The sequence below is a fragment of the Neopsephotus bourkii genome, unplaced genomic scaffold, assembly GCF_033783945.1.
Source record: "Neopsephotus bourkii isolate Nb327-2 ecotype Australia unplaced genomic scaffold, CSIRO-AGI_Nbou_v1 NB_873, whole genome shotgun sequence".
In the NCBI taxonomy this organism is placed as follows: Eukaryota; Metazoa; Chordata; class Aves; order Psittaciformes; family Psittacidae; genus Neopsephotus; species Neopsephotus bourkii.
The window spans coordinates 3,828,841-3,848,422 of NW_026901367.1; the positions used below are offsets into that span (position 1 = coordinate 3,828,841).

The following is a 19,582-nucleotide window of genomic DNA, read 5'->3' on the forward strand; positions in this document are numbered from 1 at the left end:
GAGGCTGGATCCAGCCTTCACACTGTGTGACAGGCCATCAGGAGTATGTGTCAGACCGGTTGTGCTTCTGGTGGCCATAGGGAAATCCAGAAAGTCAGAGAGCAAATGCTGCTCCTCACAGTCACTCTTTCTCCTTTCCAGCAGCTTTCTCCACTGTGAGAGAGAGCCCAAATGTGTTTAAAGCATGCTGGAATAAAGCAAACACAGCTTTTGCTGTTAAAGAGTCTTGGGAGGGGGAATTGGCAAGAAGAGCTACAGAAGCCCCAGCACAATTGGGATAGAAGAGATGGGAACTCTCAATAGAGTTGGACATTTTGGAGTTGCATGTCAGACAAACACAGAGTAAACACTACATGTGAAACAAAGGGACCGTAAAGAGGAGTGTGTGAAGAGCTGGTTTGTATGGGAAAGAGGTGTGAAGACCCAAAAGGCAAAATGGCTGAACACAAAGATAAAATAAATGAAGGCATAAAGCAAAAGCAATGAAACTGGGGGTGGGGTGGGGTGTGTGGTGTGTGTGTAAAGCAAAAGCCTTAGAAATAGTCTGCAATTAAAAAGAAGAGGGGTGAAGAGAGAGGATGGGTACTGTGGTCAAAGGCAAACACATAAGAACAGGCAGCAAACCTGAAAAGGGCGTGAGGTTTAATAACACATTAATGAGTTGCCACTAGTAGCAGGAATGTCCAGTGCTGGCTTGTATAGACACGTGATGTAGCAGTGACCCAGTCTCTCTTCATCCTGCTCTTGAGCCCTGTGCTCCCTCAGTACATCTGCCTGCGCTAGGCTATGGTCCTGTCCCACTCTCTGGGTGTTAGTGCACTGGCCAGGCTGAAAGGTCCCCAGTTTCCTTTATGCTGGTGGCAGTTTGCTGTGGTACAAGTAAGTGATGTAAGCTAATTATCAGTGTAAGCTATATTGACACACACACACTGAGTGGGAGAAGACATTAACTTACAAAGTCAAGGTTTGAAGAGAAAATGTTTAGCAAAGACCTTTCTCTGTTGATATGGTCCATACTTTGAAAATGGAGAATGACTGATAGAAACTAGAACAAGAATAAATAAAAAAAATAAGCCTAAGTTAGTCCTTACTGTGCCACGTGCACGCTATTGCCAAACAAAGAACCTCAAACTTGATGACAAAGCTGTATATAAGCTTGCATAATGAAATCTGAAGCTGGACAAACACAGCTTGGTTTTCATTTATAGTTTAAAGCTCATAATCTGTCCAACTTCATAAAGATCTTGACAAAACTGAGCCAAGTTTTGGGAGACCTTGGCTGAGTTACAATTTCTGATGGAAACTATGCAAAAAGAATGGGCTTTCGTGCCAAAGCAGACAAAGTTATGGTTTTGACTGCGTTTAAGTTTGGGAGTTAAAGTCTAAACTCAAAAGTAACATCGAACTCGAAGACTTCTGGGAAACAAAAGACGAAGTTAACTGGGGCTGCAGTGTGCCTTTTTTTTTCCTGGGTGTTTTTTTCTTGGTTTTTTGTTTGTTTGTTTGTTTGTTTTGTTGGGGGGTTGTTTTTGTTTTTGTGACAGCCTGTGCTCTGTCTTTGTGGAGGCTTTTTGTATTTACCACATTGCCATAAATGAAAATTAAATACAGATTCTGTTCTGCCTTTGTTTTCATGTTAACAAACATCTGGAAACTCAGCTTGTATAATAAACAGGCCATAGCAAGTAGGTTTTGCTCTACAGTGTCTCTTTTGGGAATGGTTATATTAATATTGGCTCTGCTCTAGAAGAGTACATCAGCTGTTTTCCTGTTGCAGATGTTGTCCTGGAGAAGGCCATGCATAAGTGCATTCTGAAGCCATTGAAGGGCCATATTGAAGCAATGTTGAAAGAGTTCCATACAGCGGATGGTTCTTGGAAACAGCTAAAGGAAAACCTGCAGTTGGTGCGGCAGAGGAATCCTCAGGAACTGGGGGTGTTTGTTCCAACACCAGACTTTGTGGACATTGAAAAGATTAAAGTCAAGTTCATGACCATGCAGAAAATGTATTCACCTGAAAAAAAAGTCATGCTGCTGCTGCGAGTTTGCAAATTGATTTACACTGTTATGGAGAATAACTCAGGTATGATGCTTCTCATGGTTCAAGTTCACTGATACTCCAAATCTGGCGTTGTCTTTTGGTGAAAGAAATCACCTGATTCTGCAGATATGTCTCCTTATCCTGGAGCTCTCATGGCATCTCCGTGCTCTTTTGAGAGGGATTCTTTCTCTCTGCTTCTTTCCTGGCCTCTCTGATACATCTGGCAGCACATTTTACAAATTCAATGAGAAGCAGAGGTGTGAGGCAGTTTAAAAGAAAACAGTTTTGTTTAACTGTAGGTTTCTGAAGTTGGCTGTTGTCCTGTGAGCCTGGAATTTGACACCTGTACTAAATTAGTATTTTTCTGGAAATTTTAACAGAGCTAACACCCCATAGCCATAGTTATTCAGTAAGTTGTATGCAACATGACAACTAAAAGGGTCTATGTTAATAGGTGAAGGAAAGCACCCTCTGATCCCTACTTTTGGCTTGCTGTGCCTCTGGATGTCCTCATTTGGACACTTTCTTTCCTGTTTTTGGAACAGAAATAACATCTATGTGGCAAGCATCCCAACCTGACCTTGAAACCCAGATAATGGAATGGAACTACAGACTAGTCAAGACCTGCCGAGTACTCAGTGGCACAATTAAAATGCTGTGCCACATGGTATGAATTCATAGGTGTAGCCCTGTTGCCTGACATCTGGCCATACACTGCTGTGGCAGGTCAGGAGCTGAGATGAAGCAATGCTGGTGGTTATGGGAGGTGTTTTTCCCCTAAGCAAATATAAGCTGCTTCAGGTGGTTGGCAGTTTTGTTCCTAAGTGGGCACTGGATTATGCAGCTGGGTCCAAGGCTGGTTAAGATGCCACCTTTCTTTTGAGATTGGAGATGAATGATGAAAGCTTGTGGTTGAAGAACCCAGGGCTCTTTTGCAAGATTCAGATCCAAGCTCCTGCCCAGCTTATTGTTTCTGTGCAAAATCCTGTGGTTTAAAATGGATATAGGAATCCACATCATTTAGTTCATTGAGTAAGGTGATTCCAACATACAGAAGAAAAGTATTGCGAGGCTGCTGCCAGTTAACTGTTTCACTGGGGGGCTTGGGCTAAGATGTGGTAAATAGTTCTTAGGTTGTTTTGTTTTGTCATATGAAATTTAGAAAACATGGCATTGACCCAGCAGCTGTTCAAGTATCTGACAGCCAGATAGTAATATAATACCTGGAGGATACCTCCTTAGCTACTATATACTTTAGATATTAGCCCCTCAGTCATGTGGAGTTTCACCAAAGTTTTAAGTTGGTTCCTCCTCTTCATGGTTTAAAGGGACCATCACACCAGTTACACAATGAACACAATTTGGACAGACCCAGAGATCTGGCCACATAGTATTTTCTAAACAGAAAGTTTAAATGCAGTAAAAGTGGTAGGAGTGAGACAGACATAGGTACAGCACAGTCCCTGTGTGCAGCTGTGTGCTGCCATTGCTGATGAGGATTCACTGGCTAGTTGTGAATATACATGAGGCTTTGGTCACTGCTGTTTCTAACTATGCTCTGTCACAGAAATGAGCTGAGTTTTCATGTCAAATGTAATAGGCTTTTATATTCATGTTTTTCTGCTGGGATTCAGACCTAGAAACTGGTATATGTGGTTGGATCCTTCCAGAAAGTGGATGTCATCCCTGCATGTGTTTAAAAAAAAAAAAAAAGAAAAAAAAAAAGAAGCCTATTCATCACACTTAATAGCCAGTGACAGAAGTGCAGGTGGAGGTCAGATCAGACAGGCATTATATGAGTTCACCAGTTGAGCTGATGCCAAGGTGAGCCCAGTCTTTAAATTCCCTTGCATGCCGCAAGGTGTGCTTTGTCAGATTTGTGCTAGTTAGAAGTACAAGATGAAGCTGGTGTTAGAGTTCTGTCCAGTGAATGTCAAATGTTCTCTTTTCTGCACATCGGTAACAGGAGTCTCTAGAGTAATACAAACGTACTGGTCAATGAAGATGGCAAAGTAATGCTTTCCTTTCAAACACTGAAAGAGGTAAAAGGTTATGGTTTGTCTGTCACTGTCTGTGTTCCCTTCAACCCAGGGAGGCTGTATGGAGCTGATGATTTCTTGCCTGTGTTGACATATGTACTAGCCCAGTGTGATATGCTGGAACTGGATACTGAAATTGAATATATGATGGAATTGCTGGATCCATCTTTGCTGCATGGAGAAGGTAATAATTTATTTATATTTATTAGAATTGAGTGAAGGACTAGGGAAGGGGGAATTCTTCCTCATAGCACAGTTGCTATTAACCTTGAGTAGAAATCCTTTCAAAGGGAGTCTAAAATAGAGGCATCATGACAACAAGCAAACACATACACTGTGAAGGTGCTAAACGTGGTTATCTTCTGTGCATGAAAATATCCTGAGAGTACTTATAGAGCCACAGCATGCAGTTAAACTGTGAGACAAGTAATGGGACTTGGTTTAGGTGTGTTCTAAAACTTTCTGGGGGAATTCTCTGCCCCTATGGGGAAAGTGCTTTTGAGAATATTGAACCCTTTAGTGATTGCTTCTTCCCACTATTTCCTTCTCACAAAGTATTTTTATGAGCCCTAGGAATATGTTTCCTAACGCACTCTTGAACGATGGCTGAAGTCCAGTAGAGGCCAGGATATCTCCCTTCTTTCTGTTTTCAAGGTGGTTTTTTTTAACAAAGAGGCGTGACCAGCAGGTCGAAGGAGGTGAACCTGCCCCTTTATTCCGCTCTCATGAGACCTCTCCTGGAGTATTGTGTGCAGTTCTGGTGTCCTCAACATAAAAAGGACATGGAACTGTTGGAACAAGTCCAGAGGAGGCCACGAGGATGATCAGGGGACTGGAGCACTTCCCATATGAAGATAGGCTGAGAAAGTTGGGGCTGTTGAGCCTGGAGAAGAGAAGGCTGCGTGGAGACCTCATAGCAGCCTTCCAGTATCTGAAGGGGGCCTATAGGGATTCTGGGGAGGGATTCTTCATTAGGGACTGTAGTGATAGGACAAGGGGTAATGGGTTAAAACTTAAACAGGGGAAGTTTAGGTTGGATATAAGGAGGAAATTCTTTCCTGTTAGGGTGGTGGGGCACTGGAATGGGTTGCCCAAGGAGGTTGTGAATGCTCCATCCCTGGCAGTGTTCAAGGCCAGGTTGGATGAGGCCTTGGGTGATACGGTTTAGAGCGAGATGTCCCTGCCCATGGGAGGGGGGTTGGAACTTGATGATCTTAAGGTCCTTTCCAACCCTAACTATTCTATGATTCTATGTACAGCTCAGCAAAATGAAGGCCACTAACAAAGGGGGTCTAGATGCTTCTCCACCATAAACACAGTAAGAACAGCAACCTAAGCACATCCCCAGTGAGTGTTTCCCACACAAGAAATCACCAGTATCAGGTCTAATTGGCAACCTTATTGCAGTGGACAACCAAAGTTGTCTCTTGCCCCATCCTTCAGAAAACTTACAGATGCGCATTCTGCATCTGTTCATGTCCTGCCTGTGGATGAATGTAGGGCTTGCTGAAATTGCCGTATCCTTTCACGTGTTGGCATGCACGAGAGAACTGCCAGGACTCCTCCAATTTGGCACTAGTCTGTTTTGTGTACAGAGCATCTCTGGTGTGTTGCTTGGGAATCTTAGGAAAATAGTTGAGATGGAAGCTGGAGATCATTAATGTGCTTGAAGGGCAGAAACATTTACTGAATTATTAAGTCATGTTGGTTTTAATGCAGCAAAAGAAGTCTGTCTATTGGCTGGACCTATCTTTGGCAGCAGCTGATCTATACTGTGCAGTAAAAATTGTTTAGTGGTTTGGGGTTGTGCAGATCAAATGTAATGTATTGTCCTGTGTGTCTCATCGGTCTTGCATGTATTTTATGTATTGAACTTGTTGCAGAGCTAAAGGCCTGGAAGATACCACCAGTAATACAAACAATTCTACTGTGAGCGTAGAATGCATCTTTGAATAACTCCATGAATAGATTGTGCTGCCTCTTAATTGGACATTGCCACTCAAATAGTTTACTTTAAAAAGAGTGAGAGAAACAAATGACAGCATGTCTCTTGTTTCTCCTGGTTGTTGAGGACTATTACCTCCTGTTGAGACTCCTTTTCCTTTGTGACCTGCAGCTTCTTTTGTACATGGGTAACTCTGTTGTGACTTTAATTTATTCTCCATCATATAATAAAGGTGAAGTACGGAGGACTGTACGTGTCACCTCCTGAACTAGTTGGACATTATGGGGAACACTAAAAAGGTGACAAGCATAGTCTTCCTTTTTTTTTTAAAAAAGGGACACTCTTTAGAATACTTCCAAGGTACAAATAATACATTATTGTTGCTTTATTTCTACTAAAGCTGGTTCCTTTTAACTTCCTGAGCAGCGGTAGATTGTCTTAACCTTGTTTAAACAGCCATGTTTATTTCATCCCCACTTGAAGTTTGGGAAGGAAACAAATTAGTGCTTGGAAGTTTTTTTCTTGAAGAAAACTCATGTTTCAACTTTGTAACAATACTCAGGAGTAAGGGAGTGACGCCACTCATTTAAGTAACCAGCTGTCCCAGCACTAGTGGACTGAGAGTTAGATACTATTGCACCACTTGATAATATGGAGCAGTCACTGCATGTCTTAGCAGCCTAGAACACGCCATCCAGTGTCTTGCAAGCCAGTGAGCTGGGCTTTTTGACATAAAAGTGTTTTGGCAATAGAGCACAGGACTTTGAGTAATGTATGTGTGGGTGTGTATAAAGAAATAGCTGTGCTTCTGACTGACCAGTCAGAGCTAGCAGGGGTTTTGTGACCACTCTGAGAAGTTTTTCCCTTTCTGTCCTTCTCAGGAGGCTATTATTTGACAAGCGCTTATGGAGCACTTTCACTGATCAAGAACTTCCAGGAAGAACAAGCTGCCCAACTGCTAAGTTCAGAAGCCAGAGATACTCTTCGGCAATGGCACAAGAGGAGGACAACTAACAGGACGATACCTTCAGTTGATGATTTTCAGGTAGAGCTTAGGGCTGAATTAAAAACCACGGAATGATGGTTTTGTTGGAAATCCCCATTTGAGAGGTATGAATCCTTTGGGGCTCCAAGTGGAGTGAAGCACTACTGAGAATATGGCTGGCAAATTTTCTTTGGTTTTTAAGGCTTGGCACTTTATTATAATAGATCTTGATCATGAATGCCTGAAGAAAACACTAAATAATGAGGCTTTCCCACTCTCCCTTCTATTTAAGTCATGCAGAGTGAGATAAACTGAATCATATCTTAGATTCAGCTTCTTTGTATGCATTACTGTTAAAAAAGAACAAATCCAGATTTCCAGTGGCGGAAATCAGCACAACTTCCCAGTAGCTAATGGTGGCATACAGCAGGTAATAGAGAGGAGAGGTGGGAGAAAAGCTTGCCTACAGTTTTAAAGTTTAAGCAAGGAGTTCTATACAGTGCATGTCTTCATGTTTGTTTGTGTTTGTGTTTTTTTTTTCCTCTCCTCCATTTTTCCTACTGCCCTTTCAGAGTAGGGCAATAACTTCAACTGAAGAATAGCAAAACAGTTGGGATTGCTTCATCTCTTAAAACCAGGCCTGCATGTCTTTCATTAGTATGCTGTTCACTGTCTGTTCAGATGCACCAGCTTGTGGACTGAAGCAAGGAGGATGTTGAAATTGAGAAGAAAGGATTTACTCTTGTGTTCAGTTGTTTACAGTTCATACCACAGAGCAAAGCTGACAGAGGCTAATGACAACCATCAATTAGATATGATGTAGTTAAAAGCTTGAGAAATGAAGGTGTGGGGTCATCATCAGATTATGAAGCCTTTCAGTTGGGGCTCATTCTGCTTTATCAGTGTCCATGCAAGCAACTACAGCACAACACTGAACAGGAATGACCTGGGAGAACTTCTTCTTCTTCTTCTTTGGAAAAGGAGAACTGATTATCAGAAATTCCAGACTATGGCCAGTGCACAAATCTAGTCCATCTTACTGTGATCCATTTTATATTGTGCTTACCGGTAGTTAGGTGTCAGATTCAAATAGCTTGAGTCTTTGCTCTTTCTAGCAGAACACTACACTGCTTCTGGCGAAACTCATCACCTTGTATTTCTGCTGGATAACTAAATGACGGAAGATTCTTTCAGTAGGATCTTGTATTCCATTTCATCTTCTCTTCCTCAGCAAATGAACTTCCACCAAACTAACTCTGAACAGCTGGATATGGGAAGATGCAGGGGGGCATGGGAAGAGCTGGCACCAAGTGTGTCCAGTGCTGCTTCTTATGTCTCTTTAAAAGAGAGTATCAGTAAGATACTTTGAATCAGTAAGATCACACCACTTCCAGGTTATGCTTGGCACAAATTCAAGCATTTTGCTTACTGCTCAGAATGACAGTTTTCCGTCTGCTTTCTCCATATACAGCAGTCCTGAAATGAAGCAGCTTCCCTCCAACCAGCATGTGACACAACTTCAGCTCAACTGGTCCTTCCCACTTTTCACCAGGATGTGATCATTGCATTTCTGTGATGCAGTCTCACAGCCTTGTCAGGTTTGGGGCCCTGGAAGGCCTTCATCCTCCCTCCCTCAAAAGGATGGAAAAGCAAAAAACCCCATATTTTGATGATGATTAAATACAACTTTCTGATACTGCATAACTTTGATACGAGTTACAGACATTTTTGTAAAATTCATCCACTCTTCAATGCAGTCTTGTCCATCTAAAAGCACATGCATTTAAAACCAGGTCTTCTATGTGCTAGCTACATTAGAAATTAAAACTGTAGTGTGTTTTGTCTTGTCTAGGCTTGATTTTTTTCATAATTTCTTCACACAGAGTAACAAAAACGGATTACTTCTATTCACTCAGGTTCAGTCCCACTGGTTTAAATGCTTCAGTGTTTGCCCACAAGCTATCAAAAAACCCCACAGAAACCAACTTTATTAAAGAGTAATCTTTGGAACTTAAGTCATATGAACATTCTTCTAAATCTTAGCTTTTAACAGCTTGTTTTTATGAAATGTGATTTTTTTACCATTGTGATTTAGTATGTTTAATTTATTCAGCATACAAACATAGGTACCAGCTCAGGCAGTAAGCAGGTCTTTCTCACTGTCTTTTTTCCCCACCTTCTTTCATTTTACTGCTTTTTAATCTTTCATTGCAGTTAATCTCTTTTAAAGAAAAGCACATGACAGGAAAATACCTTGTTCATGTGTCCAGAAGGTGGGGTTTTTTGTTTTATTTTTCCAGTTGTTGCTTTTGATTTTACTTTTGAAATACTCTTTTAAAGGTACAATTGCATTTGCTTATACAGCATATTTAAAATTTGTTCATGTTATCAGTTGGGGTCATGTGTCAATTTCCAACAAAGAAAAAAGAACCAGCTTTTGCCTCAAGATCAGATGCATTTATCCTAATGTCGCACAGTGAATTTTCTTTCTGCATTTCTCTATGCCTTACTTTGAAAAAAAAAAAAGCTGTGACATGAAACTTCGCTACATGAAATTTAGACAGCAAATTGCCACTTGTTAACATGATGAAAATTTCCCACACGAGGATGGATTACATTTTGCATGCTGCAGCATAAGAGTACAGTTTATCATGCAGTAGCTTGTGGATCAAAACCCTTGTGTGCTGCTGACAGAGGAGTTTTTTCTTCTTCATTCTCACTAATGTACTGTGTGAATCTTCTGTTCTGAAGCATTAACCAGCAGCAGCAGCCTCATCTTTTGTGTGTGCTGCCTCAGACATTTATTTTGATTGACAGTGGTTTGTTTCCTAGTAAGGCCAAACATCGTCACACTAAAAGCACGGGTCTGTTCCATGTGACTTTAAGGTTGTGTCTGTTCATTCTTCATTGCAGGGTTAGAAGGTAAGCCAAGGAAAGGAGAGTATCATTTTAGGAATTTCTCATATGCCCACTCCAGATTTGCAGTTTTACCACCAACCTCACAATTCACAAGGTGGCTGTAATGCACAGGAATCACTGAAGTGTGTTTCCCACCTAGAACATAGAGAGATTTCCTGTTCGTTGCTGACTTCACAGCTTTCAGAAGACGAGTTTTGTTTTTTTGAATTTGATGTCTGTTTTTTCTCATTCTACAGAACTACCTTCGTGTTGCGTTCCAGGAAGTTAACAGTGGCTGTACAGGAAAGACCTTGCTAGTAAGACCATACATCACTACTGAAGATGTATGTCAGCTTTGTGCTGAAAAGTTTAAAGTGGACAATCCAGAAGAATACAGCCTGTTTCTTTTTGTTGATGACACCTGGCAGCAGCTGACAGAGGATACCTACCCTCAGAAGATTAAGGCAGAGTTGCACAGCCGTCCGCAGCCCCAGGTCTTTCACTTCGTCTACAAGCGCATTAACTGTGATCCATACGGTGCCATTTTCCAAAACAGTGATGACTCAGTTTCTTAAAACCAGCAACTCATCGTTTAATTTTTGTTCCTCGTTAACTGTTGAAAACATCTTTCTTGGCTGCCTTCCTTAGGACCTAAAACACATCTAAAACCATAAATGCCTAGTAAAACACACGCAGACACTTGTAGCATTGCTTACAAAACCCCATGTAAACCATGCATATGGCCAGTTATGCAGAATATTCCACCAGCGTGTTTCAGTAAACAGCCCGTGAAGCTCAATTTCTTGTACTCTGGACTCTTTTGAAGCATCTTATACCGTGGCCCTTTGCAGGTCTTTTGCTGTACTGTGCAAACATCTATTTTCTTACACTCATCCTTTAGCCAAATGTTATTTTGATTTTAAATAAATGTATGCTAGACAAGTATTTCAGTAAACTGGCTGGTATGATCTCAGTTTCAGCAGCATGAGATTGACAAGACTGTCCGATGCAGGGCATCAGTTAACTCCTAATTACATGGATGATTGCATCCTCTCTTAAGTTTTTAATTACAGAATCACCATGGTTTTATATATATATATATATCATAGAAATTTTATAGCAGTTGCAGGTAAACTGTCAGGGTTGGTTTTTGAAATATTTTTTTAACTATAAAGTATTCTATAATTATGCATGTGATTTTAACATTTAATATACAAGAATAAATCTCTTGCTGGTTTTAGAGTATTGCATTAAAGGTCTTGTGGTTTCTCATCTTTTCCTGTAACAGGAGAGCTCTTATGAAACTCCTGTTATCTGTAAGAAGATTGTAACATTGGCACTGGCAATTTCAGTGCCTTTATCTGAATTTGACGTACTGTTATCTAGACTATTGTTTATATGCATTGTTTTTAGACAGAACTGGGGTGTTGGAAGAGGAAATTGAAATAAAAGGTTATAGAGAAGGGGCAGAGAAAGAATGTAGAGAACATGATTTGGGATTAAAATGTGTCAGTCTGCTGGTTCAGGCTAAGTGAAGGAGGTTGGAACTTTTATGTAAGTAGTATTGTAGATTTGCAGAGGGATGTGACAACACCTATCTCAGATACTGTTTATGTTAGCAGAGGATTAAATACATCATTAAGGTGAAGGACACCTCAACTGTTTTGTGTAGTCTGTCACCAACATCAAAATGTTTCTTGGACTGAAGAATGTGTTGTAGCATTTCATGGTTCTAAGTCACTCAGTAGGGGAGATGTGAAAGTAAATCCTACATATGCAAAGATAAAATGTGTGTTCTGCACATGTTCTACAGATCTGTCCTGGGTTTAGCAGTAGCAGTCATTTTTAAACCACGACAAGATCTTAGATTTATCTTGGATAAATCTATAGTTTTATCTGAGATAACCAATGCCATGGGTAATGCTGTGGACCCTCATCATGTCAATTAGGGCTACTCTTTAAAAGGACATGGGGTTCTCCCTCAAGTCTGCTGTGAGCAGTGTAACACAAGGCAGATGATTACAAAAATGTCACGATCAGCATGTGTATTGTACATAGAGAGATGTGTAGCATTTTTGTGAGTTTGCCATATATCTGAAACTCTTTGATACGTTTGTATTTCATTTTGTAAATGGTGAGTTTTGCACATAATACATTGTAATACTGAACTGTCATTTTGGATGTTGTGTGCTGTGGTTTGGGGGGGGGTTGGGGGGGTTGGGGGTTTTTTTGTTTCTTAAGAAATGGTTTGTTCTTGAATGTTTTGTGTATCAGTAGACTCTGCTGCTGCTGCGTTTTTATACTGCTTATCCCTCTTTAAATTCTCTGGAAAGGAAGGATGCAATAACATTAGTTAACACACTTGACCTGAACAGTCAGTAGAAGCAAGGAGGCGTTTATCTTGACTGCCGAACCATTTCTTCTGAAGTTAAGACTCACAGTAAGTGCTAAAGAAAATTTTGCTGTTTTCATGTGATAGGAAGAACTTGAGCAGAGAGGCACAGTATTAAGAAACACAGAATTAAGGCATGAAATGAAGGAAAAAGAGTGCAAAAAGGAAAATGCCTGCTCAGACCACCTCAGCAGCATCCTCTTGTCTGTCTTGTGCAGTTGATTCTTTTGAAAATTAGACTATTTTATTCACTGCGTTGTGCAAACACTTCTCATAATGCCAGGTACCACAACAGAAAAACTTTGTACAGAATTTGGACTTGTAAAAACAAGCTCTTTCATCACCTCCAGTGCAAAATACTTGACGTTACAAAACACTGAAATGCATGAAAAAACTTAACAGTGGAGGTGTTCTCTCTTTATTACTCCCTCTTTTTGAAGAGAACTGAATGGGTAAGAGAAATAAAGATGGAGGCAATAAATCCGTAAATCTTGCTAATAAAACAAGCTTAATAGAAAAGGTAATACTTCATTAGGGGATTATTTGTGAATTCACAGAAAGTACATGCTGCACAAACATAAAATACCACCAGCAGCAGTTTAAATAAAATCCAGCTTCTGTCCTTTTTCCATGATATTTTACATCTTTACGGCATCGTCCCCCCTCACAGTCTCGGCCTTCTCCAGGCCCATCGCAGGCTCAGCACATCGCCCTTTTTATCTCTGGAGCTGCAGCATCCCGAACCGGGAGCATTCTATACCGGGGTGGGGGGAGGCCGCTGCTGTAGCTCCAGGACAACGGGAGCGCACGAAGCTGGATTCGGGCGGACAGGGCCGGATTAAACACAAATAAACGGAGTTAGGTGCCGCTCTCGTAGCTCTGGCCAGGGCCGCGGAGGGCAGGGCGTGAGGGAACGCGGCAGGCGGCTAAAGCAGAGGCGGCTCTGCTTGCCTAAAAACGCTGGCGGCGAGTGCTGGCGTGACCACCTGAGAGGCCCCGAGCCTCCGCCTCTGGCTGTGCTTCTGCGCCTTCCGCGCCGGAAAAGGCCCTGGGCCGGGGGCCGCGCTTCCGGGCCCTCAGCTGCAACCACCTCTTCCTCTTCAACAGCACGGGAGCCCCGGCCGCCTCAGCCGGGTGCGGCGGAGAGTCCCCGCCCGGTGCCCGCGCTCCGCCACGCTCGGCTGTGGCTTCCCTCCTACTCTTCGGGAGGTCGGAGCGCCGGTCTGCGGGCGGGGCCTGGCCGCGCCGCGATGACCCTGCAGCAACCTGGACCCGCTGACAGAGGCCGAATCCTTCTCGCTGCTGGGTGGAGGGCGCAGCTGGCTCCTGAACTGAGGCCCAGTACGGGATCCCGTTCTGTCTGCAATAGCTGGCGCACTGGCCCGAGTATTTCATTGTCGTCGAGGCACCCGGCGAGGAGCTAGTGGGTTACAGTGAGTGCGGGGTCCCGGGGCTGCCGTCTCGCTGTGCTGCATGTTAGTTGGTTATAACGCAGGACCTTTTCCTACTCCTAACTTTTTCCAACAGGGAAGAGGACTGTCGCATAACATTTTTCTGTTTCATACCTTTCTTAGGGTATTAGGTGGGACTCACAGCAGCAGTTTTTGGTTTGGTGTTGCTAGCCTAGCAAGGGCTCTTGCCTGTGGTGGCAGGTTTTATACAGGTACAAGAATTTCTGTAATCATAGAATCATGGATTCATACAATAGTTAGGATTGGAAAGGATCTTAAAATCATCCAGTTCCAACCCCCCTGCCATGGACAGGGACACCTCACACTAAAGCACAGAGCCACAAAGATGATTAAGGGAGTGGAACATCTCCCTTATGAGGAGAGGCTGAGGCAGCTGGGTCTGTTTAGCTTGGAGAAGAGGAGACTGAGGGGTGACCTCGTCAATGTTTACAAATATGTAAAGGGTGAGCGTCAGGATGATGGAGCTAGGCTTTTTTTCAGTGATATCCAGTGACAGGACAAGGGGCAATGGGTGTAAACTGGAGCATAGAAGGTTCCACGTTAACATCAGGAAGAACTTCTTTACTGTGAGAGTGACAGAGCACTGGAAGAGGTTGCCCAGGGGGGTTGTGGAGTCTGCTACATTGGAGATACTCAAGGCCCTCCTGGACAAGTTCCTGTGTGATGTACTCTAGGTTACCCTGCTCTTGCAGGGGGGTTGGACTAGATGATCTTTTGAGGTCCCTTCCAATCCTTTGGGATTCTGGGATTCTGTAAACTATGTCACCCAAGGCTCTGTCCAACCTGGCCTTGAACACCGCCAGGGATGGAGCATTCACAACGTCCTTGGGCAGCCCATTCCAGTGCGTCACTACCCCTACAGTAAAGAATTTCTTATATCCAATCTAAACTTCCCCTGTTTCAGTTTTAACCCGTTACCCCTTGTCCTATCACTACAGTCCCTAATGAAGAGTCCCTCCCCAGCATCCCTATAGCCCCCCTTCAGATACTGAAAGGCTGCTATGAGGTCTCTATGCAGCCTTCTCTTCTGCAGGCTGAGCAACCCCAGCTTTCTCAGCCTGTAATCCTGAGTCCCTGTGCTCAGCTCTGAACTCATGCTGTCCATCATCATAAGTAAAAATGCTGAGCTTGCGTTTGACGTTGTCCTGTAAGGGAGAGCTCTGGGACTGGTTGTCACTTATTTGCTGTGGAATATTTGTATTTTGCAGAAATCACTGCATGGAAATGGTGGTTTGTTGGATCCTTCCGCCCTGCCTCCATCCTCCCTTGAGAAGCAGAATAAAGGGTCTTTAAGGGAAATAAATTATTTAACATAGTAAAGCTTAAAGCATTTGCTGTACAGAAGGTTTCTCTGTACCAACCACATCAGTTGCTTATTGGCAGTGACTGATGTTTATAAGAGTACCTTGTAGAAGTGTGAGTATTCATTAATGAACTAACACTAGTTTGGCTCTGTGTAGAAAGGAGAAGAAATACAGAGAAGCACCCAAAACACCCCCCACCCCACCCCTTGTTTTTTTTCCTTTAAACATTCTGTGTTTGCAGGGCCTTGGCTTCTGTTACCAGGTTGGCAAAACTTCCCAGGCTCTGCTCTTCCATGGTCACCAAAAGTCTTCAGTAGTTGCCAGGATGGTGACTTAGTTTTGGCTTTCCAGCCCTCCATTCCTCCATTATTTTAGTTAGGTCCTGGATTCTGCTCAATTAAAGACTCACAAGAATTCCTTAAAATTTGCATTTGGCAGTCATGCCTGAAACGGGGATTTTCAGAATATTTGTGGCAGTTTTTTGCTATTTTTTTTTATACTATCAAGGAACAAGTGTAACACTTGAGCAAAATTACATTTGTAGTGGTTGCTGAAGCACCAAGTCATAACATAGACATCCCTGTGTGAGCCTTTACCACAGTCCTTGCAACATTTGTTTGTATGCTGGGGGGTGTTTTGCTAAAGGTGTACAGAGTGTGGTGCATTGTTCTAAAGATGCTGCTGGGCTGATGCTGTCTGTGTTCACAGTAGTGGGTAAAGCAGAAGGCTCTATGGCTAGGGAAGAATGGCATGGACATGTTACTGCTCTCTCTCTTGCACCAGAATTCCAACGGCTGGGTTTGGCTGCTAAACTGGTGGAACTTCTGGAAGAAATTTCAGAAAAGTGAGTACTATCCTTAAGTTTATCTTTTAAAACTTAAGATTAAAATTATCTTTAATATTTCTACAGACACCTGTTCATGGCTTAGGTATTGAATTTGCATGAAGCATGCCCAGAGTTTTAAGTAGTGTTCTAACTGACTGAAATTCCCGGTAGCTAGAGAAGATCTAAAAACGTTGCTTTGTTCTGTAAGATTTCAGGGCTTGCTGACTTCCCAGGATGGGCAAGAATTAGCCTGAATTCCATCAGAGATACTCTGTAAAAGGCCCATTTCTTCACAGAAAAGAGCTTCATGAAACATCAGCTGCTTCATAACTGCTTCATGTAGGGCCTCAAACACACTTGTTCAGTAATCATGGGCTCCATGCGATTCCCACATGCAGAGTTTTGGAAAAATTTTGTAGAGCAAACAGTATCTTAGCTCAGTGTCCTGTGTTTGGGGGTTTGTACCTCCTGAAAGTTTAATTTAGCATCAGATGAACCCATGGGGGAATGTCCTCTCTTGTGCTGGTGGCACAGCCCCGTTGCAATCAGTAGGATCAGAAAGGAGTACTATGTTTTGAAAAATTTTTCTGTTAGGAGAAGGGTTGTCTCCTGTTGGGCAGCTGCATTTTGTGACTGTTTCCATCACTCCCCCGTCCGTGCACTTGGAAGGAGGCAGTCCCTAAGTCAGTGCAATCTAAAATGTGGATTAATTTTTTTATTTTTTAATAATTTCTTATGGCTGTGAGGCCTGTGTGGGTGTTCAGCTTGTCCTGTTCTTTCAGTTCATAATTCTGAACCTGCAGTGGCTGTAAAGGAATGGTCAATGACAAAAATAAAATGAAATTTGTGCTAGATTTGTCCCTTGCTAAAGGGCATCTGTTATCACAGCGTGACAGATGTTGGATTAGTGTTCTGCATCAGTGGACCTGCTCTTGATCTGATTACAAGTTATGGGTTATTATTTTGGTTCAGTTGATACGCTGGAGGGAAGGAATGCCATCCAGAGGGACCTTGACACGCTTGTGAGGTGGGCTGATGCCAACCTCATGAAGTTTAACCATGACAAGTGCAAGGTCCTACACCTGGGTCGGAGCAATCCCAGACACAGCTACAGGCTGGGCAGAGAAGAGATTCAGAGCAGCCCAAGGAGAAGGACTTGGGGGTGCTGGTTGATGAGAAAATGAACATGAGCCGGCTGCAGTGTGCGCTTGCAGCCCAGAAAGCAACCGTATCCTGGGCTGCATCAAAAGGAGCGTGACCAGCAGGGCGAAGGAGGTGATCCTGCCCCTCTACTCTGCTCTCGTGAGACCTCTCCTGGAGTATTGTGTGCAGTTCTGGTGTCCTCAACATAAAAAGGACATGGAACTGTTGGAACAAGTCCAGAGGAGGCCATGAGAATGATCAGGGGACTGGAGCACCTCCTGTATGGAGACAGGCTGAGGAAGTTAGGGCTGTTGAGCCTGGAGAAGAGAAGGCTGCGTGGAGACCTCATAGCAGCTTCCAGTATCTGAAGGGGGTCTATAGGGATGCTGGGGAGGGATTCTTCATTAGGGACTGTAAGTAGTAGGACAAGGGATAATGGGTTAAAACTTAGACAGGGGAAGTTTAGATTGGATATAAGGAGGAAATTCTTTCCTGTTAGGGTGGTGAGGCACTGGAATGGGTTGCCCAGGGAGATTGTGAATGCTCCATCCCTGGCAGTGTTCAAGGCCAGGTTGGACAAGGCCTTGGGTAATATGGTTTAGAGTGAGGTGTCCCTGCGCATGGCAGGGGGTTGGAACTTGATGGTCTTAAGGTCCTTTCCAACCCTAACTATTCTATGATTCTATGATTTAGAAATACATTCACTTGGTGCTGCTTACTGGGATTTGGGGATTTTTTTCACAGAATGGATGGATTTTTCGTTGATCTCTTTGTGAGGGTGTCAAACCAGGTTGCAGTAAATATGTATAAGCAACTAGGCTACAGTGTGTACCAAACAGTACTCTATAGCAGTGGAGAACCAGGTGAAGATGCTTATGGTAAGTAGTCAAGCTGAATGGAGGGTTCCTGGGTTTGTTTGTATGATTTTATTATATTTTTTTTTAATTCGAAACAAGGTTGGCTAGGTGTTGGTGAATGGAATTTTGCATACTTCTTTACGGAGCTTCTCTGACTGAAGATTACATCAGTTATAAAACTTAATCATGTAGTTTACACTTCTTGTAGCACCTGTGGCAAAATACAGAACAAGAATAAACTAGAAGTACAAAGGCACTCATCTTGTACGTAAGATGAAAATACAAATGCAGTTTCTAACCTAATTTTTCTTTCTGAGCAGTGCTCACACCCCGTGGCTGGGCTGTTACTGAGGGAAGGAGTTGCAGTGTTTTCCTCATTTCTTCCCACAAAAGGGACTTGAAACCCTGTTTTTCTCAGATGTGCAACTACAAATTTCCAGCTGTCAGTGATCAACAGTGTCACAGAACTGGGTGGCATTTTCAGTTTAAAAGGGAAGAAACATGGAAATTCAAGTATGTTAATGTTAATTCTGTTAACAAAACTTGAGTACCAGCTTCCTCTTTTTAGACCTTCTTTAGGATTCTCCCCAGTGGGTTACCTGGCCATGCTGTGTATCACTGAAAAACAGGAGCTATGGAGAGACATCTGCCAGTGTTAACAGACACCTTAATTTCTGTATTTGACCTTTTAGCCATTTACTTTCCATTCAGTTGAGGTTCATGCAGTGTTATATTCCAATTTATGACATTGCTGCTGAACAATTAAAACTGATTTTACTGTACTGCAGAATTCATTCACTATGGCTTTGTGCATTGGCTGTCTTACTATAATAGCTTTTTTTTTTTCCCCTTTTGCTACAAATACGAGAAAAGCTCTTTCCAGAGGTGCAGAGAAGAAATCGATTATACTTTTGCCTCCTCCAGTGAGACCAGAAGACACTGAATAACCGTAAGCTGTGGTCCTTGGGCAACTTAAGAGTGTCAGTTTCCTTCTGTACCCCTGGCTCCCAAGAACTGAGGGATGACAAATCTTAATCTCAATGTTTTTCCTCATGAAATACGAAAAGCAACATTGAGAAGCTTACTAATGCAGCTCTGCTGGTAATGTCTGCATATTCCTGGACTTACCCCATTATTTTTCCTTTCAAATACTGGAAATTCAGAGACTATTAAAGTGGAATTACTTCATGTATGGTGTTTTCTTGGTTTTCCTTCAACCCAAAAATAACTGAAGTCAGTAACAGTAAAAAATCTTCTCATGTTTATTCACGACTAATGAAGACACAATACAATATCCAAGAAGAGCAGCAGGGGAAAGCAATGTATTAATACTGGCATAAAACATAAAGCCATGTAGAAATGTCTTTCCCTTCTCCATGGCACAGGCCTGGGACTGAACTGAGTTTTACTATTGATTTGAGAAAGCCAGACAACCAAAGCAGTTCATGCTTTCTTTCCACCTTGGACCAGATTCAAGATGAGCTCTGTGTTCTGGGTACCCCCGTACTTGCCTTAACATGCTGTGTCTACTGAAGTAATCTGTGGTTAAGATTTATTGTTTCTTTTCAACTCTTCTTGCTCAACTTCAAGGTCAGTGTAGGATTTCTGAGGAACCTGCATCTTCAGCATCTTCAAACAAGTCTGTATCTAACACTCAAGATGGTTAATGGAGAAGCATGG

The 19,582-nt window shown here is 42.6% G+C and overlaps 1 protein-coding gene and 1 long non-coding RNA gene across 4 annotated transcripts in view; both read left to right on the top strand.

Annotated features, from left to right (window-relative positions):
- Window positions 1-11,715, top strand: part of RIN2 (Ras and Rab interactor 2) — an 84,935-nt gene extending 73,220 nt beyond the window's left edge. For all 3 annotated transcript variants that reach the window (XM_061356930.1, XM_061356929.1, XM_061356931.1), the window contains 4 exons: window positions 1,778-2,083; window positions 4,133-4,264; window positions 6,907-7,070; window positions 10,166-11,715. In XM_061356930.1, the coding sequence (XP_061212914.1) occupies window positions 1,778-2,083; window positions 4,133-4,264; window positions 6,907-7,070; window positions 10,166-10,483 (920 nt within the window). In that variant the 3' untranslated portion in view covers window positions 10,484-11,715. The remainder of the gene's footprint in view (window positions 1-1,777; window positions 2,084-4,132; window positions 4,265-6,906; window positions 7,071-10,165) is intronic.
- A 1,819-nt stretch (window positions 11,716-13,534) lies between these two features.
- On the top strand, window positions 13,535-17,888 carry LOC133214187 (uncharacterized). Its single transcript, XR_009726026.1, has 3 exons — window positions 13,535-13,733; window positions 15,785-15,920; window positions 17,790-17,888. It is a non-coding gene; the product is annotated as an uncharacterized LOC133214187 (long non-coding RNA).
- Window positions 17,889-19,582: the final 1,694 nt, after the last annotated feature.